Genomic DNA, 27,518 nt, shown 5'->3' on the forward strand with positions numbered 1-27,518 from the left:
GGGGGTAAACCCCACCAATGCCCAGCGGCAGAGAGTCCCGGGGGTTAACCCCGCCAGTGCCCAGGGGCAGGGAGTCCCGGAGGCTAACCCCACCAATGCCCAGTGGCAGAGAGTCCTGGGGGTTAAACCCACCAATGCCCAGTGGCAGAGAGTCCCGGAGGTTAACCCCGCCAATGCCCAGTGGTAGAGAGTCCCAGGGGTTAACCCCGCCAATGCCCGGTGGCAGGGAGTCCCGGGGGTTAACCCCACCAATGCCCGGTGGCAGAGAGTCCCGGGGGTTAACCCCACCAATGCCCGGTGGCAGGGAATCCTGGGGGTTAACCTCACCAATGCCCAGTGGTGGGCAGTCCTGGGGGTTAACCCCACCAATGCCAGGCGGCAGGGAGTCCTGGGGGTTAACCCCGCCAATGCCCAGCAGAGGACAGTCCTGGGGGTTAACCCCACCAATGCCCAGTGGTGGGCAGTCCTGGGGGTTAACTCTGCCAATGCCAAGCGGCAAGGAGTCCTGGGGGTTAACCTCGCCAATGCCCAGCAGAGGACAGTCCTGGGGGTTAATCCCACCAATGCCCAGTGGCAGAGAGTCCCGGGGGTTAACCCCGCCATTGCCCAGTGGCAGGGAGTCCCGGGGGTTAACTCCACAGTTTTTTCAGCATTGCTGTGCCTGGTCTCCCCTGTCTATGATGGGCTCCAGGCTGGGAGAAGCTGGGCTCTGTCTCTCCTGCATGGCGACCGTCCTGCTGGCAGTATCGGCTGCTACCGAGTCCTGGCTCCGGCTCTGGGTCCTGGGCATTGTCATTCACCGGGGGCTGTGGAGGGAGTGTGAGCTGGGGGCCTGCATCCCCCTCCAGGGCCAGCGAGGTAGGGACATCAGGTTAACCCTGCTGTGATCCAGTAGCGGGGAGTTCCACTGGTTAACCCTGCTGTGATCCAGTAGCAGTGAGTTCCACTGGTTAACCCTGCTGTGATCCAGTGGCGGGGGGTCCCACGGGTTAACCCTGCTCTGATCCAGTGGCAGGGGGTCCCGCTGGTTAACTCTGCTCTGATCCAGTGGCAAGGTGTCCCACTGGTTAACTCTGGTCTGATCCAGTGGTGGGGTGTCCCACGGGTTAACCCTGCTGTGATTCAGTGGCGGGGGTCCCACGGGTTAACCCTGCTCTGATCCAGTGGCGGGGAGTCCCACTGGTTAACCCTGCTCTGATCCAGTGGCAAGGTGTCCCACTGATTAACTTTGGTCTGATTCAGGGATGGGGGGGGGTCCCACGGGTTAACCCTGCTGTGATCCAGAGGCGGGGGGTCCCACGGGTTAACCCTGCTATGATCCAGTGGCGGGGGGTCCCACGGGTTAACCCTGCTATGATCCAGTGGCGGGGAGTCCCACGGGTTAACCCTGCTCTGATCCAGTGGCGAGGGGTCCCACGGGTTAACCCAGCTCCTATGTAGTGGCAGGCAGTGATCCGCCTTAATCCTGCCAGTTTAAGGCCTCATGCTCCATCCTCAGGGAGTAGTTGAATGGGGAAACTGACTGAAAGAAGCGTGGTGGGGGGGCTCAGCTCTACCCCCCAGGAGGAAGGCCTGGGTTCGGGGGGAGGGGCAGCTCCCCCTTTTCCTCCCCCCTTTGCTGCTGTCAATGCACTGCGCATTGAGCGTTGGTGCCATTCGCCGGCCACATGGGGACACGGCAGGTCATGGGGACTAGACCTGGGGGCTGGGGTGAACCTATACCATGTACTGGGGATCCCAGGGCAGGAGTTGTGGGGGGACCCCAAGGGTGTGCAGAAGGGTGGGGGTGGCAGGGCGAGCTCTCACTGACACTCTCATTTCTGCTTCCCCCCCAGGGTACGTGGGAGCATCGAGGGGCTGCCTGGTTCTGGCCATCCTGGCCGGGTACCTCTCTGTGCTGTGTGGGGCCCTGGCACTCACCCCCCGCCCGGCCCCCAGGGGACTTGACTGGGCCCGGGGGGCTGTGGCCCTCTGCTTCCTCACAGGTAATGGGAACCCCCCAAACCCCTCTCCTATCCTCTGACTCCCATAATGCCTCCCCCCTTCCCAGCCCTCCTGACAGCCAACCCAACATCTGACATGCAACTCCACCCCTGCCCCATCCCCTCCTTCCACACTCCTGATCCCCACCCCCCCTTCATCTGCCCCCCAAATTCCTCCATTACCCCCCACCTTGACTTCCCACCACCCAGCCCCACATCTTGTGTCTCGCAGGCATTTTGGCCGCGGTGGCTCTGGGCTGTTTCATGGGTGGATCAGCTGGGGAAGCCGGCGGCAGCTGGGCCTGGTCGCTGGTGGTGGGCTGGGCAGCGGTGCCCGTGGCCGGGTTGGCAGGTGAGCACCCAGAGGGCACGGGGAGGGAGGGACACACGGAGGAGAAGCGTCTTTCAGCCACGCTGACCCCTCCCGATCTGTTCCAGGCACCTGCCACTGCCAGGCTCGGCGGAGGGAGCGACACCAGCACAGCAGCCCCAGAGGATCGCCCGGCTTGGGGTGATGCCCCCCCAGGGTGCTCGGACGCCTGGGTCCCCCGTCTCGCCTCCCAAGCAGAGCTATTAAACCCTGTCTGCCAGCCAGAGATGCCTCGCAGGACTTGGGACCAACTCGTCTCCTCTGGTGTTGGGATGCAGCCACCTCTGGGGCGGGGCCGCTGGGGAACCGCCGCATAGAACAGCGCGCGGGGATCGATGGCCCAGGGCTGAGGCCCCGCCAGGGGAGGGTGGGGGGGGCAGCGGTGTGTAACTAACAGCCCGGACGCCTGGGTTCCCTCCTGAGGGGGCGGGGCTCTAGGGCCCGGGCCCTGTCAATCTTCACGGGGACGGCAGAGACCCGCCCCTCGTGACTGCCAGCTGGCGCCTGCGTCACGTGGCCCAGCCCGCTCATCCCGTGGCCCTGGAGCTGCAGGGGCCCATGCTGCGCGCCGATTGGCCAGCGTGTTGAAGCCCGCCCATCGGGCACGGTGATTGGTTCCGGGAGAGGTACCACCCCCATCGTGCTTGGACAGACGTTTAAAGCCCGGTCTGGCCTCCATGATTGGCCGTTTCACGAACTCGTTGCACGTTTTGATTGGTCGGCTTCGGGGCATCTACCACTGATAGCGCTGATTGGATTATCTCTCTTCTGATTGGACAACCGCGCGGCCTGGTTGCGACTGGCTGAACGCCCCATATGCCGCTTCCCCATTGGCCGAGACTGCGGTCACGCCTCTGAGCGGCGCCGGAGGGTTCCACGCCTCAGCCTATTGGTTGCAGGCTGCAGCCCCGCCCCGCGGCCGGACCCCGCGCTCTGATTGGCTCCGAGCCCGAATGGGGGCGCGGCCAGGCGCGGAGCGGGGCGATGGCGGCGTTGCGGGCGCTGGTTGGGGTGAAGCGGGTCATAGACTATGCCGTGAAGGTGGGCGGGGCCCGGACGCCTGGGTCCCTGTCCCGGGGGGGGGGCACTCGGACGCCTGGGTCCCTGACCCGCGGGGGCACTCGGACGCCTGGGTCCCTGTCCCGCGGGGGGGCACTCGGACGCCTGGGTCCCTGTCCCGCGGGGGCACTCGGACGCCTGGGTCCCTGTCCCGGGGGGGCGGGGAGGCGCCCGGACGCCTGGGTCCCTGTCCCGGGGGGGCGGGGAGGCGCCCGGACGCCTGGGTCCCTGTTCCGGAGGGGCGGGGAGGCGCCCGGACGCCTGGGTCCCTGTTCCGGGGGGAGGGGGCACTCGGACGCCTGGGTCCCTGTCCCGCGGGGGCACTCGGACGCCTGGGTCCCTGTCCCGGGGGGGCGGGGAGGCGCCCGGACGCCTGGGTCCCTGTCCCGGGGGGGAGGGGGAGACACTCGGACGCCTGGGTCCCTGTCCCGGGGGGGAGGGGGAGACACTCGGACGCCTGGGTCCCTGTCCCGCGGGGGCGGGGGCACTCGGACGCCTGGGTCCCTGTCCCGCGGGGGCGGGGAGGCACTCGGACGCCTGGGTCCCTGTCCCGGGGGGGCACTCGGACTCCTGGGTTCCTCTCCCGGGGGGGCGGGAAGGCGCCCGGACGCCTTGGTCCCTGTCCCGCGGGGGCGGGGGGGGCACTCGGACGCCTGAGTCCCTGTCCCGCGGGGGCGGGGGGACACTCGGACGCCTGGGTCCCTGTCCCGGGGGGGGCGGGGAGGCGCCCGGACGCCTGGGTCCCTGTCCCGCGGGGGCGGGGAGCCACTCGGACGCCTGGGTCCCTGTCCCGGGGGGCGCCCGGACGCCTGGGTCCCTGTCCCGCGGGGGCGGGGGGGCACTCCGACGCCTGGGTCCCTGTCCCGCGGGGGCGGGGAGGCACTCGGACGCCTGGGTCCCTGTCCCGCGGGGGCGGGGAGGCACTCGGACGCCTGGGTCCCTGTCCCGGGGGGCGCCCGGACGCCTGGGTCCCGCGGTGACGCTCTGCCCCCCAGGTGCGGGTGCGGCCGGGCGGCGGGGTGGTGACGGACGGGGTGAAACACTCCATGAACCCCTTCTGCGAGATCGCGCTGGAGGAGGCGGTGCGGCTGCGGGAGCGGCGGCTGCTGCAGGAGATCGTGGTGGTCAGCTGCGGGCCGCAGCAGTGCCAGGTACCCCCTATAGACCCCCCCCGCCAGGTACCCCCTATAGACCCCCCCGCCAGGTACCCCCTATAGACCCCCCGCCCTGCTGCAGCCCCCCATAGACCCCCCTGCTAGGTACCCCCCATAGACCCCCCCGCCCTGCTGCAGCCCCCTATAGACCCCCCCGCCAGGTACCCCCTATAGACCCCCCCGCCCTGCTGCAGCCCCCCATAGACCCCCCTGCTAGGTACCCCCCATAGACCCCCCCCGCCCTGCTGCAGCCCCCCCATAGACCCCCCTGCTAGGTACCCCCCATAGACCCCCCCGCCCTGCTGCAGCCCCCCATAGACCCCCTGCCCTCCGAGAGCCCCCCCATAGACCCCCCGCCAGGTACCCCCCATAGACCCCCTGCCCTTCTACAGCCTCCCCATAGACCCCCTGCCCTCCTACAACCCCCCCATAGACCCCCCGCCAGGTACCCCCCATAGACCCCCTGCCCTTCTACAGCCCCCCATAGATCCCCCGCCAATTACTCCCCATAGACCCCCTGCCCTCCTACAACCCCCCCATAGACCCCCCCGCCAGGTACCCCCCATAGACCCCCCCGCCTTGCTGCAGCCCCCCATAGACCCCCTGCCCTCCTACAGCCCCCCCATAGACCCCCTGCCAGGTACCTCCCATAGACCCCCTGCCCTCCTACAACCCCCCCATAGACCCCCCGCCAGGTATCCCACATAGACCCCCTGCCCTCCTACAGCCCCCCCATAGACCCCCCCGCCAGGTACCTCCCATAGACCCCCCCGCCAGGTACCCCCTACAGACCCCCCCGCCCTGCTGCAGCCCCCCATAGACCCCCCTGCTAGGTACCCCCCATAGACCCCCTGCCAGATACCCTCCAGACCCCCCGCCCTCCTCCAGCCCCCCATAGACCCCCCGCCAGGTACCCCCCATAGACCCCCTGCCCTCCTACAACCCCCCCATAGACCCCCGCCAGGTACCCCACATAGACCCCCCCGCCCTGCTGCAGCCCCTCATAGACCCCCCCCACCAGGTACCCCCCATAGACCCCCTGCCCTCCTACAGCCCCCCTTGGCCCCCTCTCCAGGTACCCCCATAGACCCCCCCGCCGTGCTGCAGCCCCCCATAGACCCCCCCGCTGTGCTGCAGCCCCCCATAGACCCCCTGCCCTCCTACAGCCCCCCATAGACCCCCCTGCCAGGTACCCCCCATAGACCCCCCTGCCCTGTGCAAGCCCCCCATAGACCCCCCCGCCCTCCTACAGCCCCCCATAGACCCCCTGTGCCAGGTACCCCTCAGACCTCCCCACCCTCCTACAGCCCCCCATAGACTCCTCCGCCGGGTACCCCCCATAGACCCCCTGTCCTCCTACAGTCCCCCCATAGGCCCCCCACCGGGTACCTCATCACACCTCCCTGCCCTCCTACAGTCCCCCTAGACTCCCTCTGCCAGGTACCCCTCATAGACCCCCCGCCCTCCTACAGCCCCCCATACCGTCCCCCCACCAGGTACCCCCTCATAGATTCCCCGCCCTCCTACAGACTCTCCCTGCCAGGTACCACCCCCCATAGACCCACCCCCCCTCCTACAGTCCCCCCATAGATCCCTCCGCCATGTACTCCCCCCATAGAACCCCCCCACCAGGTACCCCCCCAGACTTCCCCGCCTTCCTACAGTCCTCCCATAGACCCCCCCGCCAGGTACCCCCATAAACCCCCTGCCCTCCTATAGCCCCTCCAGAGACCCCTCCGCCAGGTACCTCCCATAGCCCCCCTGCCCTCCTACAGCCCCTCCCTGCCAGGTACCAACCCTGTAAACCCCCGCCCTCCTACAGACTCCCTGCCAGGTACCCCCACAGAACCCCCATCCTTCTGTAGCCCACCCCACCATGTAACACCCCTACAGACCCCTTGCCCTCCTACAGCCCTTCCATAGACCCCTCCGCCAGGTATCCCCCATAGGCCCCCCGCCCTCCTACAGCCCCCCCATACACCCACATGCCAGGTACCCCCCCAAAACCCCCTGCCCTCCTATAGCCCCCCCATAGAGCCCTCCGCCAGGTATCCCTCATAGACCCCCTGCCCCCCCACAGATCTCCGCCCTCCTACAGACCCTCCCCGCCAGGTACCCCCCACAGAACCCCCATCCTCCTATAGTCCCCCCCACCATATACCGGTCCTACAGACCCCTTGCCCTCCCACAGCCCCCCATAGACCCCCCCACCAGGTACCCCCCATAGACCCCCCCGCCCTCCTACAGCCCCCCCATAGACCCCGCCACCAGGTACCCCCCAGACCCCTCTGCCAGGTACCCCCTCCAGACCTCCCCGCCCTCCTGTAGCCCCCCATAGAACCCCCGCCCTCCTACAGCCCCCCCATAGACCCCTCCGCCAGGTACCCCCCATAGACCCCTCATAGACCCTCCACCAGGTAACCCCCAGACCCATCTGCCAGGTACCCCCTCCAGATCTCCCTGCCCTCCTGCAGCCGCCCCATAGATCCCTCCACCAGGTACCCCCCATAGACCCCTCCGCCAGGTACCCCCCATAGACACCCTCACCAGATACTCCCCAGACCTCCCCACCCTCCCACAGCCCCCCATAGACCCCTCTTTCCAGGTACACCCCCCGCCCTCCTACACACACCCCCCGCCATGTACCACTCCCTGTAGACCCCCTGCCCTCCTACTGCCCCCCTGCTCCAACAGATACTTCCCCCCGGCCAGGTACCGCCACCCCACTCCTACAGAGCCCACCTGCCAGGTACCACCTGTCACGGAGTGTGGGGGGACACAGGGCCCTGCACCCCCACTTCCTGCGATTCACCGGGACTCTCAGCCAGCCAGTAAAGCTGCAGGTTTATTCAGACGACAGGAACACAGCCCGGAACAGGACCCTCCCCAGTTAGGTCCATCTTGGGGTCCCAGGAGCCCCACAGCCCCATTGGGGGGGTCAGAGCCCTGTCTGGGCTTCCCTCCATCCCCAGCCAGCTCCTGAAACCCCTCTCACTCCCCAGCGTCTCCTCCCCCCCCCTTGGTTCAGCTTCCCAGGCAGAGGGGTCCCCTGCCCCCCCCCCCCTCCCTGGGGTCTCAGTTACCTGCTCAGGTCTCCCCTCCCCAGTGCAGATCCTCCTCCCAGGCCAACCCCCCTCACTCAGCATTCACAGCCCCCAGTAAGAACTGGCCCACTTCCTCACATCGCCCCCCCCCGTGCTCCTACAGCCCCCCCCCCCCGGTGCCAGTACTGTCCTCCCCCTCTCCGGCAACATCCCCCCCCGGCTCCCCCTGACACCCCACTGCCTCCCTACAGCCCTCATCACCTCCCCCAAACCCCCCAGTGCCAGGTACCGCCCCCCCAAACCTCCTGACCCCCCCCCCCGCTCCTACAGCCCCCTCCCCCCCGGTGCCAGTACTGTCCTCCCCCTCTCCGGCAACATCCCCCCCCGGCTCCCCCTGACACCCCACTGCCTACAGCCCTCATCACCTCCCCCAAACCCCCCAGTGCCAGGTACCGCCCCCCAAGCCTCCTGACCCCGCCCCGCTCCTACAGACCCCTCTCCCTGTGCCAGGCACTGCCTCCCCAAGCTTGTATATACCCCCCGCCCTCCTACAGTCCCCCAGTGCCAGGTACCAGTCCCCCCTCCTCTGACAGCCTGCCCCCCCCCCCCCGGCTCATATAGACTCCTCTGCCTTCCTACAGCCCCCCCATCCCCTGGTGCCAGGTACTATGCCCTCCCCCGTGTTTCCTGACCCCCGGCCCATTCCGGATACCAGTCCCCAACCCCTGCTCCTCCTGACACCCCCCTCCCCCCCGGTGCCAGGTACTGTGCCCCCACCTCATTCCAGGTACCAGTCCCCCCCACTGCTCCTCCTGACGTATCCCCCCCCCAGGCCTCAGTCCCCAGTCCCATTTGCAGAGGGAGAGCCGCTGACCTGCCCCCTCTGGCTGGGCGGACCCTGGGGAGACAGCCCTGGGCTCGGGGACACATCTGGGGGAGCGTGTGTTGGGTGTTTCCTGCCCAGTTTGCCCCTGAATTCGAACTCCGCCCCCTGCAGGAGACCATCCGGACCGCGCTGGCCATGGGGGCTGACCGGGGGCTCCACGTAGAGATCCCAGCCCCCCAGTACGACAGTCTCGGCCCCTTCCAGGTGGCCAAGATCCTGGCAGTGCTGGCCAAGAAGGAGGGGGTCAGCCTGGTGCTGCTGGGCAAGCAGGTGAGTTCCCCTCCCCCGCTCTGCCCCACAGGCCCATTTACCTGGGTATCCCACCTCCTCCCCACCCCTCCCCACTCAGCCCTATGGGCCCATCTGCTCCGGTATCCCACCTCCTCCCTGCCCCCCACTCCTCCCCACAGGCCCATTTATCCAGGTATCCCACCTCCTCCCCACCCCTCCCTGCTCAGCCCCACGGGCCCATCTGCTCCGGTATCCCGCCCCCTAGTCCTCCCCGCTCTGCCCCACAGGCCCATTTACCTGGGTATCCCACCTCCTCCCCACCCCTCCCCACTCAGCCCTATGGGCCCATCTGCTCCGGTATCCCACCTCCTCCCTGCCCCCCACTCCTCCCCACAGGCCCATTTATCCAGGTATCCCACCTCCTCCCCACCCCTCCCTGCTCAGCCCCACGGGCCCATCTGCTCCGGTATCCCGCTCCCTAGTCCTCCCCGCTCTGCCCCACAGGCCTTTCTACTCCGGTATCTCACCTCCTCCCTGCCCCCCACTCCTCCCCGCTCTGCCCCACAGGCCCATTTACCCGGGTATCCCACCTCCTCCCCACCCCTCCCCGCTCAGCCCCACGGGCCCATCTGCTCCGGTATTCCACCTCCTCCCCTCCCCGCTCAGCCCCATGGGCCCATCTGCTCCGGTATCCCGCCCCCTACTCCTCCCCACTCTGGCCCATTGGCCTATCTACTCCCGTATCCCACCTCCTCCCTGCTTCCCATCCCTCCCCGCTCAGCCCCATGGGCCCATCTACTCCAGTATCCCCCCCCACTCCTCCCCACTCTGCCCCATGGGCCTATCTACTCCCGTATCCCACCTCCTCCCTGCCCCCCACTCCTCCCCGCTCAGCCCCACGGGCCCATCTATCCAGGTATCCTGCCCCCCACCCCTCCCCACTCTGGCCCACGGGCCCATCTACCCAGGTATCCTGCCTCCTCCCCGCTCCCCACCCCTCCCCATTCAGCCCCACGGGCCCATCTACCCTGATATCCCACCTCTTCCCTGCCCTCCACCCCTCCCCACTCCGGCCCATGGGGCCATCTACCCAGATATCCCACCTCCTCCCCGCTCCCCACCCCTCCCCATTCAGCCCCACGGGCCCATCTACCCCGATATCCTGCCTCCTCCCTGCCCCCCACCCCTCCCTGCTCTGCGCCACAGGCCCATCTACCCAGGTGTCCTGCCTCCTCCCCCATCTGTCCCTAGGGCCCATCTACCCAGGTATCCTGCCTTTTCCCTGCCTCCCACCCCTCCCTGCTCTGCCTCATTTGCCCATCTACCCTGGTATCCTGCCTTCACCCTGCCCCCCACCCCTCCCTGCTCACCCCCATGGGCTCATCTACTCCAGTATCCTGCCTCCTCCTTCATCTGTCCCATGGGCCCATCTACCCAGGTATCCTGGCTCCTCCCTGCCCCCCACTCCTCCCCGCCCTGCCCCACAGGCCCATTTACCCCAGTATCCTGCCTCCTCCCGCCTGCTGTGCCATCCCGGCTCGTGACACTGCTCCCTGCGGCAAGTGATGGGAAGGGCCCGTCCAGGGTGTGACTCGTTTTCTCCTTCCCAGGCCATCGACGACGACTGCAACCAGACGGGGCAGATGACTGCAGCACTGCTGGACTGGCCCCAGGTGGCTGCCCCCCTGGCGGGGGGGTCCTGGCAGCAGGGGGTTCTGGAAGCTGTGGGGCGGGAGGAGGATCCCAGCCTGGGGAGGGGCAGGGGGTTGGATCCTGGCAATGGTGGGTTCTGGGAGCTGCTGGGGAGGAGCGGTGGTGTCAGATCCTGGCAGCAGGGGGCTCTAGGCGCTGCTGTGGGGGGGCTGAGAGTGGCGGATTCTGGAGCTGCAGATCCCAGCAGCAGGGGTCTCTGGGAGCTGGGGGGGGTGTCAGATCCTGGCAGCAGGGGGTCCTGAGAGCTGTGGGGGGCGAGCGGGGAGGATCCCAGCAGCGGGGGGCTCTGGGAGCCACGGGGGGGTGTGTGGAAATCCCAGCAGCAGGGGGCTCTGGGAGCTGGGGGGGGGTGTCAGATCCTGGCAGCAGGGGGGTTCTGAGAGCTGTGGAGGGCGAGGTGGGAGGATCACAGCAGCAGGGGGCTCTGGTAGCTGCAGCGGGGGTGGTATCTTGGTAGTGGGGGCTGGGGGGGGTCTGAAAGCTGCGGGGGTGGATCCTGGGAGTGGTGGGTTCTGGGAGCTGTGTGTGGGGGGAGGATCCCAGCAGCGGGGGGCTGTGGGAGTCGTGGGGGGGGGGAGAATCCCAGCAGGGAGAGGCTCTGGGAGCTGTGTGTGTGGGGGAGGATCACAGCAGCAGGGGGCTCTGGGAGCTGCTGGGGTTGGGGGTAGGATCCTGGTGGGGGGGGGGTCTGGAAGCTGTGGGGGGGGTCAGATCCTGGCAGTGGGGCGGGTCTCGGAGCTGTGTGCGGGGGGGGGGGAGGGAATCCCAGCAATGGGGAGCTGTGGGAGCGGGAAATTCCAGCATGGGGAGGGGCTCTGGGAGCTGGGGCGGGGGTGTCAGATCCTGGCAACAGGGGGCTCTAGGAGCTGCTGGTGGGGGGGCTGAGAGTGGTGGATTCTGGAGCTGCGGTGGGGGGAGGATCCCAGCAGCAGGGGTCTCTGGGAGCTGGGGGTGGGTGTCAGATCCTGGCAGCAGGGGGTCCTGAGAGCTGCAGGGGGGGGAGGATCCCAGCAGCAGGGGGCTCTGGGAGCTGGGGGGGGTGTCAGATCCTAGCAGCAGGGGGCACTAGGAGCTGCTGTGGGGGGGGGCTGAGAGTGGTGGATTCTGGGCTCTGCGGCGGGGGGTCGGATCCCAGCAGCAGGGGTCTCTGGGAGCTGGGGGGGGGTGTCAGATCCTGGCAGCAGGGGGGTTCTGAGAGCTGCAGAGGGGGAGGGGGGAGGATCCCAGCAGCAAGGGTCTCTGGGAGCTGCGGGGGCATGGGGGGGTTGGATCCCGGGAGTGGTGGGTTCTGGGAGCCGTGGGGTGAGGGGGATCCCAGCAGCGGGGGGGCTCTGGTAGCTGTGGCCGGGGGGTTGGATCCTGGCAGCGCGGGAGCTCTGGGAGCTGTGTGTGGGGGGTCAGATCCTGGCAGTGGGGGTGGGGTCTGGGAACTGCAATGGGGGGGGGGGTTTGGATCCAGGCAGCGGGGGGCTGTGGGCGCCGTGGGGGGGGAAGAATCCCAGCAGTGAGAGGATCTGGAAGCTGTGTGTGGGGAGGAGGATCCCAGCAACAGGGGGTTAGTATCCTGGTGGGGGGGGTTGGATCCAGGCAGTGGGGGTTGTGGGAGCCACGAGGGGGAGGGTAGTATCCTGGCCGGGGGTGGGGGGTTGGATCTTGGCAGCAGGGGGGTTCTGAGAGCTGTGGGGGTGGGAGGGGGGAGGATCCCAGCAGTGGGGGGCTCTGAGACCTGTGTGGGGGAGGATCCCAGCAGCAAGGGTCTCTGGGAGCTGTGGGGGTGTGGGGGGGTTGGATCCTGGGAGTGGTGGGTTCTGGTGGTGGGTTCTGGGAGCCGTGGGGTGAGGGGGATCCCAGCAGCGGGGGGCTCTGGTAGCTGTGGCCGGGGGGTTGGATCCTGGCAGCACGGGAGCTCTGGGAGCTGTGTGTGGGGGGTCAGATCCTGGCAGTGGGGGTGGGGTCTGGGAGCTGCAATGGGGGGGTTGGATCCAGGCAGCGGGGGGCTGTGGGAGCCGTGGGGGGGGGGAGAATCCCAGCAGTGAGAGGCTCTGCGAGCTGTGTGTGGGGAGGAGGATCCCAGCAGCAGGGGGTTGTGGGAGCTGTGGGGGTTGGGGATAGTATCCTGGTGGGGGGGGTTGGATCCAGGCAGCGGGGGTTGTGGGAGCCACAAGGGGGAGGGTAGTATCCTGGCCGGGGGGGGGGGGGAGTTGGATCCTGGCAGCGGGGGGGTTCTGAGGTGCTGGGGGAGGGGGCGGATCCCCGCAGTGTAGGGTTCTAGGGGCTGGGGGCGAAGGCTCCTGGACGGGGGGGGGGGTACTGGGTGATGGCTGCTAACCCCACCTCCCCCCCGTGCCCTGCAGGGGACCTTCGCCTCCGCGCTGGCGCTGGAGGGGGAGCAGCTGATGGTGGAGCGGGAGGTCGACGGGGGCCTGGAGAGCATCCGGCTCAGGCTGCCGGCCGTGGTGACGGCCGACCTGCGGCTCAACGAGCCCCGTTACGCCACCCTGCCCAACATCATGGTGAGGGGGGGGCTGCTTATACTGGGACCCCTCCCCCGGCTCAGAGACACAGCCACCTCGGGGGTGGGGACCCTTCCCCGGGGTGCAACCTGGCAGTAGGGTACGGCTGAGCCCCCTTTCCCTCTCCGCCTGGGCTGTCTCACCACAAACCCCTCCGGGCGCTGGCATCACTCGGCCGCCAGCAGGTGGCGCCCCACACCCAGCCAGGCTGCGGGAATGCACCCAGGGAAAGGCCCCGGCCTGGCACCCCACAGCTGTACCCGCCGGCCCCGGGCGGCCGCCTGACCAGTGTAAGTTCATCACCCAGCCAGCACCACCCTCGGTGCGGACAGGACACGTGCCAGCCTTCGCCAGAGGTTTCCTGAGTGCCCTGTTTTAGGGAAAGCTCAGAGGCAACTGACCCCTGCAAGCTGGATGGTCCGTGCTTGGTCGCCATCAAAGGGCAGAGAAAAGAGAAGCTAAAGGCCCAATGTCAGTCCGACACTCTCTCACACTGGGCAGGGTTGAGATCTGCCACTCTCTGACCCCACTGCACGTTGCCGGCCGTAACACGCCGGTTTCCCTCCGATACCAGGACCAGGCTCCTCGGCTGAAGTTTTCTCTTCCCCAGCGCACTGGGTGCTGCCAGCGTAGGTGGGGGAGGAGAGAGGCCGAGGCAGGAGGCCGCTGTCCCCTGGTGTATCCCCTCAGGCCATGTGCCTGGCAGCCGCGCACCCTGATGGGACTCCTGGGTTCTGTCCCAGCTCTCAGAGGGAGTGGGGTCTAGTGGTTAGAGCAGCGGGGGCTGGGAGCCAGGACTTCTGGTTCTGTCCCAGCTCTGGAGGGGGGTGGGAGCCTGGACTCCTGGGTTCCACACCTGGGTCTATCCCCAGAAAGCCAAGAAGAAGAAGATTGAGGTGCTGAAGCCGTCGGACCTGGGGGTCGATCTCTCCTCCCGGCTGGCCGTGGAGCGCGTGGAAGAGCCGCCCCAGCGCCAGGCCGGCGTCAAGGTGGAGACAGTGGATGACCTCGTGGGCAAGCTGAAGGAGGGGGGCCTGATCTGAGCCCCCAGCTGGTGAGTGCGGCCCCTGCCCCAGCTCTCCCCTTGCAGATGCTGACAGTACTGGGGAGAGAACCCAGGAGTCCAGGCTCTCTCCCCTTCTCCCCCGCCCCCCCTGGCCTCTAATCACTAGCGAACCCAGGAATCCTGATATCCAGCCCCTGCTCTCCCAGCTCTGCTGTAACCACTAGTCACTCCCCTCCCAGAACTGGACTCCCCTCCCAGAGCTGGGGAGGGAACCCAGGAATCCTGGCTGCTAACACGCCCCCCCCCCAACCCCTGGAGTCCCCCCGCCCCACACTGATCTCTCTGTGGCTTGTTTCTCTTCCAGCCCCTCCTGGAGCCGCTGTGCCCAGTTCTCCTGCTGCTGTGATGGGCGGTGCCCCTGGGGGTCCCCGGGACCTGGCACTGCCCCCCATGATTGTAACCATGCTGCCTTCCGGCCCCGCTGGCTGTCCCTGAGCCGCTGCTCCGTCAGCCCTGGGGCTCGGGACCCATAAACCCCGCTGGGTCTTTGGAGAGTCGCTGTCCGTCTGTCCTTCATCTGTCCCAGCCGCGCCTGCGAGGGGCCTGGCTCTGGGGGGCTGCCCAGGGCTGAGGGTGGGGTTGGGATTATGGGCAATGTGGGGGTGGGGTTTATTGTAGGCTGGGTGTGGCTTGGGAAGACGGGGGGGCTTAGTGGGGAAGAGGAGGGGGCTGCAGATAATGGGGGGAATGGTAGGGGTGGGGTTTATTGTAGGAGTGGGATGGGGTGGATGGCGGCCTAGGGGTGGCAGTCGGGGGTGTTACTGGAGGAATGATGCCCAGGAGCTGCTGCAGGGCCCCCCAGGGAGACCCGGCCGGACGGGGGCCTCTCACTGGTGCTGGGATCAATCCGCGCTGGGCTTGGCCAAGCAGCTCCTCCCCCGGCTCCCACCCCATGAGCTGGGGCCCAGTGGAGGAGAAGCTGAGGAGGCGGAGCCTGCTGTTCCCCTGGGGAACTCCCTGCCCCTGGATGCCCCTGGGCTGTCTGCAGAGTTCGGCCCGACCAGGCTGTGAATGTTCATCCTGCTGGTGGGGCAGAGGCCCTGGGGGGCAGGGAGAGAGGAGCCCCCGGCCGCACAGCCTGGTTCCCACACCATCCTCTGCCACAGCTGGCCCAGGTCAGTGCCCATCCGTCTGGAGACGGGTCTCGGCTCCTCCAGCCGCCCCCCCACACCCCCCCCCCGTGCCCCATCCCGGCTCTGGGCCCCTGCTGGCTGCAGCCCAGCCTGGGGGGTGGGGACTTTCAAAATGGGTTCATCAAATCAGTGCCCAGGATGGGGGGAGGATCCCCCCAATCTGCTGTGAAAAGGGGGGTTTGGGGTGTCCCAGCAGGCAGGGGCTGGCATGCGGGGGGTGTCCTTGCAGGGCAAGGGAGGGGGGAGGAGGTTTTGGGTGCGAACGGCCCCCATTGCCCCTTGAGCTGGGCCCCCTGCTGCGGGTGGGGGAGGGTGTCTGGGAGTCCATCTGCTTCCAAGCCGAAGTGCTGGTCACACATCTCCCCCCCAATTTCCCCTGCTGTGCATTCGGGGTGGGCCCTGCCGCAGGGGGCCGGCCTGGCTGATGCACAGATGCAGCCACCTCTGGGCTGGAGCAGCCGCATATAACGCTGCAGGGGGACAGTTTGCTCAGGTGCTGCTGGTTTTGGGCGCGGGGGGGTGGGCAGTGGAGGAGCACAGAAGTGATGATGCTTGTGGCTAATTACACCAGCTTCCCCCCCCCCCCCGGAGCTATTGCTAGAAAGGTCCCGACCCCACCCAGGCAGCCTCTCCCCACCCCACCGGCTGAACCGGTTCCCCGCCCGCATCGCCGGGAGAACTGAGCCTTTGTCCGCCGCCCCCCCGCCCCGTGTTTGTGTCCCGGCTCCTCCCCCCCCCCGCCCTGTCATGGCCGGCAGGTGCCCGGACACCTGGGCCGGCGCCGCCCGGCTCCTGCTGCTACTGCTGGGTGAGTCCGGGGGGTCCTGCCGGGGGCGGGTCCAGGGGGGCCCGGGACCTGCGGGGGGGCGCGGTCCCGAAAAAGTCACCGGGACAGACTCGCTCAGGGAAGATTCACCGGAGCCTCCAGGGCACCCGGGGACCTGCCCCCCCCTCCGCCCCGTACTGACCCCCCCCCCCACGGGGCGAGGGGTTCGGTGCCCCCGGAGTTGGGGCAGGGGGAGGAAACGGTTCGGGAGAGAAGCCAGGATTTCTGACTCTTACCCCTCCCCCAGCCCAGAGAACCCAGGAGTCCTAGCTCCCTATCCCCCACCCACACCCTTCCCCCGGCCCATAGAACCCTGGAGTCTTGGCTCCGCCCCCCCAGTAGACCCCTCCCCCAGAGAACCCAGGAGTCCTGACTTCCCCCCCTCACTAGACCCCCCCCAGAGAACCCAGGAGTCCTAGCTCCCTATCCCCCACCCCCACCCCCACCCTTCCCCCGGCCCATAGAACCCTGGAGTCTTGGCTCCGTCCCCCCAAGTAGACCCCGCCCCCCAGAGAACCCAGGAGTCCTGACTTCTCCCCCTCACTAGACCCCCCCCAGAGAACCTAGGAGTCCTGGCTCCCAGCTCCCCCACCCCCACCCTTTCCCTGGCCCATAGAACCCTGAAGTCTTGGCTCCGCCCCCCCAGTAGACCCCTCCCCCAGAGAACCCAGGAGTCCTGGTTCCCAGCCCCCCCCCCTTAGACCCACCCTCCAGAGAACCCAGGAGTCCAGGCTTCTAGCCACCCCCCCCCCCACTGTAACCACTAAATCCCCCTCCCCTCCCACAGCAGCAGGCCCCATTTGACCCCCCAGGGTCCCGATGAATCAGAGTTGCTGCAAGCGCCCCCTGCCCGGTGGGCTCAGACACACCCCGCATCTGCCGGGGCCTCTTGCGCCACCCCCCCCACCCCCTGCAGCCTCTGGGCCCAGGCCCGGCCCATGGCCAGCCTGCAATGGCTGGGCTGCTTCCAGGGGATGGTAGGGACAGCTCATCCAGTGTGGAGATGCGGCCACCTCTGGGGCGGGGCACCTGGGGAACAGCCGCATATAACACCACATGGGGGACAGCTCCCTGGGCACAGAGCTGCAGCTGCCTCTGGGGTGGGGCAGCTGGGGAACAGCTGCATATAACATGGGGACGGCTCCCCTGGCACAGAGCTGCAGCTGCCTCTAGGGCGGGGCAGCTGGGGAACAGCCACATATAACATGGGGACGGCTCCCCTGGCACAGAGCTGCAGCTGCCTCTGAGGTGGGGCAGCTGGGGAACAGCTGCATATAAGGCCACTCGGGCACAGCTCACTAGAGTTGAGGCGGGAGAGGAGGATCCCGTGTTAAATCCAGGCACAGGAGGGATTCAGCAGCAGGAAATCACCCTCCTTGGCTATTACCAAATCACTAGGGCCAATGCACAGGGGCCTAATGGCTGCGAAGGAACCAGGCGGCGGGTCGGGAGTGAGGGGCACCGGCAGAGCTGGGGGGTGGGGAGCCCAGGGCTGGGCTGACGGGTGGCTGTGGGTCGGGAGTGAGGGGCACCGGCAGAGCTGTAGGGAGCCCAGGGCTGGGCTAGCAGGGGCTGCGGGTTGGGAGTGAGGGGCACCGGCAGAGCTGGGATCAGGGGAGGCCGGAGCTGAGTTGGCAGGGGCTGCAGGTTGGGGGTGGGGAGCTCAGGGCTGGGCTAGCAGTGGCTGCGGGTCGGGAGTGAGGGGCACCGGCAGAGCTGGGGGGTGAGGGGAGCCCAGGGCTGGGCTAGCAGGGGGCTGCGGGTCGGGAGTGAGGGGCACTGGCAGAGCTGGGGGGTGGGGTGGGGAGCCCAGGGCTGGGCTAGCGGGGGGCTGCGGGTCGGGAGTGAGGGGCACCAGCAGAGCTGGGGGGTGGGGGAAGCCCAGGGCTGGGCTAGCAGGGGGCTGCGGTTCAGGAGTGAGGGGCACCGGCAGAGCTGGGGGGTGGGGGGAGCCCAGGGCTGGGCTATCAGGGGGCTGCGGGTCAGGAGTGAGGGGCATCGGCAGAGCTCAATCTGGGCCATTTTCGTCGCGATGACCCTGGCGGCCGGTTCTTGACCTGGATTCTGCAGCCTCCAGCCCAGCCCTGAGCTCCCCCGAGCCCTGCTGGTGCCCCTCACTCCCGACCCGCAGCCCCCTGCTACACCAGCTGCTCTGCCCCTGCCCCCCCAGTGTTCTGCCAATACCCATCAGGCCTGGCTCTGGGAGGGGAGTGGGATCTAGTGGTTAGAGCAGGGGAAGCTGGGAGCCCGGACTCCTGGGTTCTATTCCTCCATTGCCACTGGCTGCCTGTAGCTCGCTCGCATGTGGGGTGGGGGTTGTGGGGTGGGGTGGGATATATGTGGGGATCTGAGCGGCTAGTTAGCCGGTCTGGGCGGCTACAGCGGGTGGGGGGTGACTGACAGAGGAGAGGATCCAGTCTCTGTGTTGGGGGTGAGGGGTCTGGACCAGCCCCTTGGGCAGGCGGCGGGGGAAGGCAAAGGCTCCCTGGGACCCCTGGCTAGGAGTGGGGGGTGGAACCGAGCCCAGAACTAATCAGCCTCCCTCTGCCCCCCCCCAGGCCCTGTGCTTCCCTTCCCCCTCCAGCTGCCCCTCGGCCCCCTGGCGGTGCTGCTGGGGGGGGACCTCTCAATCCCGCTCTCCTACCCCCCGACCCAGCCACCCCCCAGAATTGTGTGGCAGAGGAACCTGACGGCGCTGGCAGACGGACGCCTGGGTCCCAACGGCTCGGTGACCGTGGCCTCGGCCTACCAGGACCGGCTCAGCGTGGACCCCCAAGGGGGGGCGCTCACCATCTCCCCCGTGGTCCTGCAGGATGCTGGCCCCTACACGGTTGAGGTCTTCCCACTGGGGGGCCAGGTGTGGAGGGGGGACGTCCAGGTGGAGGTGTACGGTAAGTGGGGGCGGCCCTGACGCCTGGGTTCTATGCTGAGCCCTGGGAGAGGAGTGGGGTTTAGTGGTTGGAGTGGGGGGTGGAGGGGGAGCTGGGAGCCAGGACACCTGGGTTCTCTCCCCTCTGGGAGGGTGTGGAGGGGGAGGTCTAGTGGATAGAGCAGAGGTGGGGGGCTGGGAGCCAGGACGCCTGGGTTCTCTCCCCTCTGGGAGAGCGGAGGGGGGGGTTGGGGGGGGTCTAGTGGATAGAGAAGAGGAGGGAGGGGCTGGGACCCAGGACTCCTTGGTTCTCTCCCCTCTGGCAGGGCCGAGGGCAGGGAGGTCTAGTGGATAAAGCAGGGGAGGGGAGGAGGGGGCTGGGAGCCAGGACATTTGGGTTCTCTCCCCTCTGGGAGGGCGGAGGGTGGTGTTGGTCTAGTGGATATAGAAGAGGCAGGAGGGGTTTGGAGTCAGGACTCCTGGGTTCTCTCCCCATGCCTGCTTCCCCCCTGCAGAGCTGGTAGGGAAGGTCTCTGTGACGCCCCCGTCCCTGGCGGTGAGCGAAGGCATCGGGTCAGCGGCTCTCACCTGCGCCCCCGTGCGGGGCACCGTCACCTGGACCAGGAATGGGCAACGCCTGGATCCGAACACCCGGTACCGGGTCTCGGCTGGGACCCTCCAGATCAGCCGGCCTGACCGGAACGACAGCGGCACCTACAACTGCACCGTGTCCAACCCATTCAGCACCGGCGCCGGCACCGCCCACATACGGGTCTATTGTGAGTGCAGGCCGGACACCGGGGTAGATGGGCCTGAGCCAGGCCAGAAATGTGGGGAGGGGGGCGGCCTGGGCCCATCTGGGGCAGGGAGCCAGGACACCTGGGTTCTCTCCCCTCTGCGAGGGTGTGGAGGGGAGGTCTAGTAGATAGAGCAGGGGCGGTGGGGGGCTGGGAGCCAGGACACTTGGGTTCTCTCCCCTCTGGGAGGGTGTGGAGGGGAGGTCTAGTGGATAGAGCAGAGGTGGGGTGCTGGGAGCCAGGACACCTGGGTTCTCTCCCCTCTGGGAGGGTGTGGAGGGGAGGTCTAGTGGATAGAGCAGAGGTGGGGTGCTGGGAGCCAGGACACCTGGGTTCTCTCCCCTCTGGGAGGGCGGGAGGTGGGGGGGGTCTAGTGGATAGAGAAGAGGTAGGAGGGGTTGGGAGCCAGGACTCCTGGGCTCTCTCCCCTCTGGGAGGGTGTGGGGGGGAGGTCTAATGGATAGAGCAGAGGTGGGGTGCTGGGAGCCAGGACTCCTGGGTTCTCTCCCCTCTGGGAGCGTGCGGGGGGGAGGTCCCCCTGAGCCGACCTTGGCTGCCTGGGCCAAGAGGGGAGCAGGGGAGACCAGACTCGCTCCCCCGGTTCTGACTCGGTTCTGGTTCCCTTCCCAGATGGGCCGGAGCCCCCCACGATCAGCCTCTCATCGGACGGGGACCCAGAGCCCCGGCGCTACGTCCGGGTGAACAGCACGGTGACGCTGGCCTGCCGGGCCCCCTCGGACCCCCCTGCCCAGATCTACTGGAGCCTGGCCGACGCCAGCGACCCCCTGGTCCCGGCCCAGCCGGACCTGACGCTGCCCCGGGTGCAGCTCAGCCAGGCCGGGCTGTACTCCTGCCTCGCCAGCAACCCGCAAACCCAGCGCCAGCTCCGCGCCACCCTGATCCTCACCGTCACCCGTGGGTGCCTCCGGGCCCTTCCTCTCTAGAGGGCGCCAGCTCATGTCTGTTCCCAGGGTCGGGGCGGGCTGGCTCAGGGCGGCAGGGAATGGGGCACAGGGCTTTCCCTGCTAGGGGGTGCTGGGTTCCCAGCCAGCCCCAAGGCAGGGGATTGGCTAGCTTGGGGGCGGGTAATGGGGCATGGGGCTTTCCCCGCTAGAGGGCGCTGGGTTCCCAGCCAGCTCCAGGGCAGGGGATTGGCTGGCTCAGGGGGGTGGGGAATGGGGCATGGGGCTTTCCCTGCTAGGGGGCGCTGGGTTCCCAGCCAGCCCCAGGGCAGAGGATTGGCAGTCTCGGGCGTGGGGGAGGGGCTACGGGCTGATCTGTTTCTCTCCCCCCTCCAGAGATCCCCCCTGGATCCCCCTTCTGCTCCCTGGACTCGGTGGCCAATGGCACGGCCCTTCGCTTCCTCTGCTCGTGGCCAGGGGGCTCCCCGGCTCCCAGCCTGAGTCTGCAGGGGTTGCCAGGGGGTGCGGAGGAAGGGGTCGGTTCCACCCTCGAGCAGACCCTGAGCTCCCCCCAGCCCGCCCTCAGTGGTACCCCGGTCACCTGCCTGGGGAGACACCTCGCTGCTGAGGGGAACTGCAGCATGACACCCGGTGAGACCCCAGCCCCAGCGCCGGGGTGCAGTACCGGCTTCGGCCACCAGGGGCAGCACTGGGCTTGGGCACTGACCCTAATTCTAGGGAGGGGCAGGGGGTCCCTGCCACGTGGGCAGGGCGTGGGCCATGTCGGCAGAGTTGATGTCCAATAGATGGGCGGGACAGGAGGAGTGAATGCAGGAGAGAGGCCCTGATGTCCAGTGGGTGGGGCATGTATCGAGTGGGCGGGGCTAGCATCCAGTGGGTTTGGCCTGGAGTATGAGGGTGGAGCTAAAGTCCAGCTGGTGGAGGCAGGACCAGGACACTGTGGATGGGGCCAGCATCCAGGGGGAGGGGCCAGCATACTATGGGAGGAGCTAGTATCCAGGGGGAGGGACCAGGATACCATGGGAAGAGCTAGTATCCAGGGGGAGGGACCAGGATACCATGGGAGGAGTTAGTATCCAGGGGGAGGGGCCAGGATACCATGGGAGGAGCTAGTATCCAGGGGGAGGGGCCAGGATACCATGGGAAAAGCTAGTATCCAGGGGGAGGGGCCAGGACACTATGGGAGGAGCTAGTATCCAGGGGGAGGGACCAGGATACCATGGGAAGAGCTAGAATCCGGGGGGAAGGGTCAGGATACCATGGGAAGAGCTAGTATCTGGGGGGAGGGGCCAGGATACCATGGAAAGAGCTAGTACCAAGGGGGAGAGGCCAGGACACTATGGGAGGAGCTAGTATCTGGGGGAGGGGCCAGGATACCATGGGAGGAGCTAGTATCCAGGGGGAGGGGCCAGGATACCATGGGAAGAGCTAGTACCCAGGGGGAAGGGCCAGGACACTATGGGAGGAGCTAGTATCCAGGGGGAGGGGCCAGAATACCATGGGAAGAGCTAGTATCCAAGGGGAGGGGCCAGAATACCATGGGAGGAGCTAGTATCCAGGGGGAGGGGCCAGGATACCATGGGAGGAGCTAGTATCCAAGGGGGAGGGGCCAGGATACCATGGGAGGAGCTAGTATCCAGGGGGACGGGCCAGGACACTATGGGAGGAGCTAGTATCCAGGGGGAGGGGCCAGGATACCATGGGAGGAGCTAGTTTCCGGGGGAAGGGGCCAGGATTCTGCAGGTGGGGCTACCCCCAAGGGGGAAGGGCCTGGACGATGGGGTGGGGTTAACAGCTGGCAACTCCACCCAAATCAACTCCCCAACTCCCCTCCCCCCCCCCAGAAGCCCCCTCGGGGGTCTCTCTCTCATTCCAGGCCTCCCTGGACCCCGGGGACACTGTCCTGCTGGATCTGGAGTGCCGGGGCACCTACCGGCCTGTGGAAATCGCCTGGGCCCGGGACGGGGCGCCGCTGGGTCCGGGCGGGCGGTACCGGGTCAGCGCCGACGGGGCCCGACTCACCATCAGCAACTTCACGGCCCCGCAGGACCTGGGGGGCTACTCGGTGCGGTGCCAGAACCCGCTGGGCTCCCAGGAGAGTAACCTCACGCTGACGGGTGAGAACCCAGGAGTCCTGGCTCCCAACCCCCCCGCCACTAGACCCCACTCCCTTCCCCGAGCTGCGGATGGAGCCCAGGAGTCCTGTCCCCACAGATCTCCCCTGCCCCTCTAACCCTCCCTCCTCCCTGCAGGTCCGTCTGTCTCCGGCTGGACCCTGGTGCGTGGTTCGGAGCCCGGCTCGGCCCGGCTGAGCTGGGCAGTGCCAGAGGGCTCCGTGGTCACTGGGTTCTTGATCCAGCTCCAGGGGCCCCCCGGGGGCCGAGCAGCTGGGGAGTGGCAGACGCTGCAGACGCTAGGGGGTGCCACTCGCTCCAGCACCGTGGGGGGGCTCCAGCCCCACACCTCCTATTCCTTCCGGCTGCTGCCCCTGCTGGGAACCCAGGCTGGGGAACCCAGCCACACGCAGATGCTTTTGCCAAGTGAGTATGGGAGGCTGGGAGCCAGGACTCCTGGGTTCTCTTTCCAGCTCTGGGAGGAGAGTGGGGTCTAGTGGTTAGAGCAGAGGGGCTGGGAGCCCGGACTCCTGGGTTTTATCCCCAGCTCTGGAAGGGGAGGGGGGAGTCTGGTGGTTAGGGGGAGCTGGGAGCCCAGACTCCTGGGTTCTTTCTGTCCCCCTTCTCTCTTTGCAGCCTCTACCCTGAGCCCCGGCGCCATCGCGGGCATCGTGTTGGGCTCGATCCTGGCCATGATCCTGCTCCTTGCCCTCCTCGTGCTCCTGATCTGGTTCCTCCGGGCGCGATGGGGTGAGTCCAAAGCCGGGGTCCCCCCACCCCCAGAGCTTCCCGGGAAGGAGGTCTGGGGGCAGGATACTCTGCTCTCGGCCAATCAGATGCAAGGGTAGAATTGCTACCCTGGTCCCAGCCAATGGAAGGGAGGGCTGATCTTATCCAATCAAATGCAAGTGGGGATGGGGTTGCTAAAATATGTGCTGACCAATCAGATGCAGGGATGGTCATTGAGCTGTTTCTAGCCAATCAGATGCAAAGGGGGGGTCACTGTTTGTTGGCTAATTAGTTGCAAGGGGCAGAGTCAATGAGATGTTGTCCAATCACAGCCAAAAGTCGGAATTGGTCTCCTGTTCTCAGCCAATCAGATGCCAGGATGGGCTCAGTGGCCTTCTACTGCCCAATCAAGAAGGGGCCATTGTCATTGGCCAGTGAGTGCCAAAGGATCATGCTGCCATTAACCAATCCAACTGCACTGGCTCTGGTATTATCCAATTGGAGTTCGGGAGGGCGGGAGACATGGGGCTTTGGGCACCATCCCGTCAGAATTCACTGTTTCAATTGGGGAAGGAGGGGGCGGGTGCCCTGACACCAGCCTATGAGAAGCAAGGGAATCAATCAGTGGTCTTACCATCAGCCAATGAGAATTGGGTGTTCCTGGCACCAGCCAATCAGGCTCCTTTTCTCCATCCTAGGAAAGAGGGAGAAGATGCCCCTGACCCCGCCCAGGACCCGCCAGCATTACCTTCCCCGTCAGGTGAGTGCGAGGGGGCGGGGCCAGATGGGGCGGGGCCTAGCGCTGGGTTCTGCTGCGGATGGCTGGTCCATGCCTCAGTTTCCCCATCCTGAAGCGGGACGCTGATGACGTGTCGCTCTGTTCCAGTTCCCAAACGGGAGAGAGTCCGACCCCGTCGAGCCCCCGGCCCCACCCTCCCGGGCATCTTCGCGCTGCTCCTGGGGGGATGGCGACCTGTCCTCCATCAGCTACGAGGAGCATCTGCGCATCCACGGCCCCCCTGCAGCCTGGGTAAGTGCCCTCCCCCTGCAGCATGGTGCCCTCTGCTCAACCCTCGCCCATCCCCCCCAGCACCCTGCTGCCCCCCCTTTGCAGCACGGCACCCCCTGCTGCTCCCCAGAGCCCTGACTGCCAGGGGAGAACCCCTACCCTGCCCCCTGGCTACATCTCTCATTCGCCCTCCTCTTCCCAGCCCAGGCGCCCTGGAGATGGCAGGGGCCCTGGGCTCCCATCTCTGGCCAGTTCGCAGGGCCCCAGGACAGCGCGCAGCGCCACACGTGTATGACTGGCATGGGAGAGCCAGCGTGGGAGCCAGGCGTCCGGGAGAGCCTTACAGGGGACTGAGTGCCAGCAATGAACCCAGGCGTCCGGGAGGCATCGATAGAATGGACTGAGCCTGCATAGGACGAGGCTCCGTGGGCCCCCCTCCCGCCCTGAGTGTCCCGTGGTCCTGTGCTAGCCCCCCAACCTCCCCAGAACTGACTATGGGACTAGGATGGGTCCACATGCTTCTGCTGGGAGAAAGAGACTGGCCAGGAGGGGGTGGAACTTCCTGTTTTCTTAGTGAACTTGGGGAGAGGGTGGGACTTCCTGTTTTTGCAAATTATCTCAGTTTATACATGGCTCTGATTAGATCTCTGGAGAGAGAGAGGGGGAGAGTTACATATGTCTGTGCCTGCCTCTCCCATCCCCATCCACACCTCTTGGTCCACCCATTCCTCCATCCATTAATCCTTCCATCCATCTCCGTCCACATCCATCCATCCCCATACATAGCCCTCTATCTTTCCATCCATCCCATCCTTCCTCCCTCCATCCCCATACACAGCCCTCTATCTTTCCATCCATCCATCTTTCCTCCCTCTCTCCATCCATCCCCATCCACATATCCCCATATACAGCCCTCTATCCTTCCTTTCATCCATCCATCTATCCATCCACATTCGTCCTTCCTTCGATCCATCTCCATCCACAGCCTGTGTTTTGGCAGAAGGTGCCATTGCTACAGGTGATAACAGAGCGATTTATATTTTTAATAACGTGTTTTTGGAACTTTTCTTGTCATCCAACCCCTCCCGCTGCTGCCTGTGGCGGAGGCTGGTGTCTGCTGAATACCTAGACCAGCCTGAATCCACAGGGAAAGACTTGGCATTGGAGCACATTTTCTTTTAAACATGATTAACCTGTGGAACTCCCTCCCCCATGATCTGAAGGTCAGGGAGAGCCTGGAAGCTGCCCCTGGAGAGGGGACGAGTCCTGCTGTGTGTTTTCCTGGCTGCAGCCCATGCTGACCCCCCTCATCTCAGCCCCTCCCACCAGGGTCCCCCAGGCCCCAGCTTGCTGCACCCCCCCCCACACGGACAGCCTGCCCCCTCCAGACTGTTGGACCATGGATTTGAATCATGGCCCCAGCGCTGGCCTGTGTGGGGCCCCAGGCATGGGTGGGGGGCAGCCCCCAGGCTGGCTGATCCATGGGGCGGAAGGGAGGGTAACAAACCAGGACAGGCCAGGGAAAAGAGAAGACCCTAAGTAGGAGGTGGGATGGCAGGGGGCTGCAGGTCGGGATGGAGGGGCACCAGATGGGGTGGGGCAAGAGTGGGATACGGTATCTGTGCACATAGAAACAGGTGCCAACAACCGAGACTAGAACCCAAGAGTCCTGACTCCCCCTTCGGCGTCCCCCCCACCACACTAGACCCCACCCCCTTCCCAGAGCTGGGGATGGAACCCAGGAGTCCTGGCTCCTGCCCCCACCCCCGCTCTAACCACTAGACCCCCCTTCCCTCCCCCCAGGCCCTTTAATTTGCCCCTGAGTCCCGGGGGCTCCCAGCCCCCTCTGCAGCTGGGAGCCCCAGGGTGATTTAAAGGCCCTGGGGCTCCCAGCCACAGTTGGTGCTCCAAGGCCCTTTAATCTTGAGGGGCCCCGCCCCTTCTGGGTGAGGCCACGCCCCTTCTGGGTGAGGCCACGCCCCCTCAGGACTCGGGCAGTACCCCGGTACGTCCTGTAAGTTACTGTCATGCCTGCGCGAGTCTCCCCAGAGCTGAGCCATGGGTGGGGGGGCTCCCTCCATCCCACCCACCATCCAGCTCCTCCCCCACCAGCCATCCTCCGGCCCCCACCCACCCACTCCCCCATCCATCCTGTCTCACCACCAGTCCACCTCCCCCTCCTCCCTCCATCTCTTCCCCCTCCAGCCAGCCCCTCCCCCATCCTTCTTCCCCAATCAACCCCCCTAACCACCTCCATACACACCCCTCCCTCACCAGCCAGCCTCTGCCCCATCCAACCAACCACCCCCCACACACCCAACCATCTCTCACCCCTCCCTCCCTGCTCATCCCCTCCAACCAGCCACCCACCCCCCTCAGTCTCCATACACACCCCCCTATCCATCCAGCGTTGTCCCCTCCAACCAGCCACTCACTCCCCAACCATTGATCTCCACACACACCCTCCATCCGTCCTCCCCACGGAATGGCTGGACTGGGTCAGACCGAAGGTCCATCCAGCCCCATATCCCGTCTGCCGCCAGCGGCCAGTGCCAGGTGCCCCAGAGGGAAGGAACCGAACAGGGAACCAGCACGTGACCCACCCCCAGCTGCTGGCAAACAGGCTCGGAGCCCAGCCCCACCCCACACCAAACGCCAGGCCTGCGTCGCTGCTTTTTTTGCAGTTTATTGGAAAAAGGAGTTTCGTGAATTAGTGTTGATGATCTTTTTTTTTTCACGTTGGTCGCCCCCCCGCCCCGCCCCCCATGGAGTTGGCACAAATTAAACAAAAGGGTGTTTTGAAAAGGAAAATCGAGTGACTCACCCGAGAGACCCCGGCGAGTCCCTCACAAGGGGGATCTGGGGGGCATGGGAGGCCCCACTCCCCATGGCCCCAGACCCCCGGTGGGAATGGAAGACAAAGTGGCTTTTTAGTGGTTTCTTGCAATAAACTTTTTTTTTACAATAGATTTTTTGTCCTTTTTTCCCATTTGTGTTGCAAACGTTGAGGTACAGAATCGAGCCGCGTGCCCTGCCCCCGGTGCCTCGCACGGCAATCACGCCCGGCCTCCTTGAGCAGGGGCTGCTGCGGACCCTGCGG

The 27,518-nt window shown here is 66.5% G+C and overlaps 3 protein-coding genes across 3 annotated transcripts; all 3 read left to right on the forward strand.

Moving 5' to 3' along the window:
* The first annotated feature begins 722 nt into the window (after window positions 1–722).
* On the forward strand, window positions 723–2,497 carry LOC115640418 (lens fiber membrane intrinsic protein-like). The gene is made up of 4 exons (XM_030543160.1): window positions 723–858; window positions 1,836–1,985; window positions 2,215–2,334; window positions 2,421–2,497. The coding sequence occupies exons 1-4, from the start codon at window positions 723–725 to the stop codon at window positions 2,495–2,497; spliced, it is 483 nt and encodes a 160-aa protein (XP_030399020.1).
* Window positions 2,498–3,290: 793 nt separating this feature from the next.
* On the forward strand, window positions 3,291–14,512 carry ETFB (electron transfer flavoprotein subunit beta). Its single transcript, XM_030543320.1, has 7 exons — window positions 3,291–3,393; window positions 4,407–4,562; window positions 8,607–8,765; window positions 10,337–10,399; window positions 12,794–12,952; window positions 13,825–14,006; window positions 14,323–14,512. Exons 1-6 carry the CDS (start codon window positions 3,337–3,339, stop codon window positions 13,993–13,995), a joined length of 765 nt encoding a protein of 254 aa, XP_030399180.1. The 5' UTR covers window positions 3,291–3,336; the 3' UTR covers window positions 13,996–14,006; window positions 14,323–14,512.
* Window positions 14,513–15,898: 1,386 nt separating this feature from the next.
* Window positions 15,899–26,135, forward strand: VSIG10L (V-set and immunoglobulin domain containing 10 like). Its single transcript, XM_030543265.1, has 11 exons — window positions 15,899–15,959; window positions 18,536–18,868; window positions 19,362–19,625; window positions 20,274–20,558; window positions 20,942–21,196; window positions 22,411–22,683; window positions 22,819–23,106; window positions 23,317–23,430; window positions 24,108–24,169; window positions 24,296–24,439; window positions 24,626–26,135. The coding sequence occupies exons 1-11, from the start codon at window positions 15,899–15,901 to the stop codon at window positions 24,770–24,772; spliced, it is 2,226 nt and encodes a 741-aa protein (XP_030399125.1). The 3' UTR covers window positions 24,773–26,135.
* Window positions 26,136–27,518: the final 1,383 nt, after the last annotated feature.

Source organism: Gopherus evgoodei, unplaced genomic scaffold (assembly GCF_007399415.2).
Source record: "Gopherus evgoodei ecotype Sinaloan lineage unplaced genomic scaffold, rGopEvg1_v1.p scaffold_31_arrow_ctg1, whole genome shotgun sequence".
NCBI classification, from domain to species: Eukaryota; Metazoa; Chordata; order Testudines; family Testudinidae; genus Gopherus; species Gopherus evgoodei.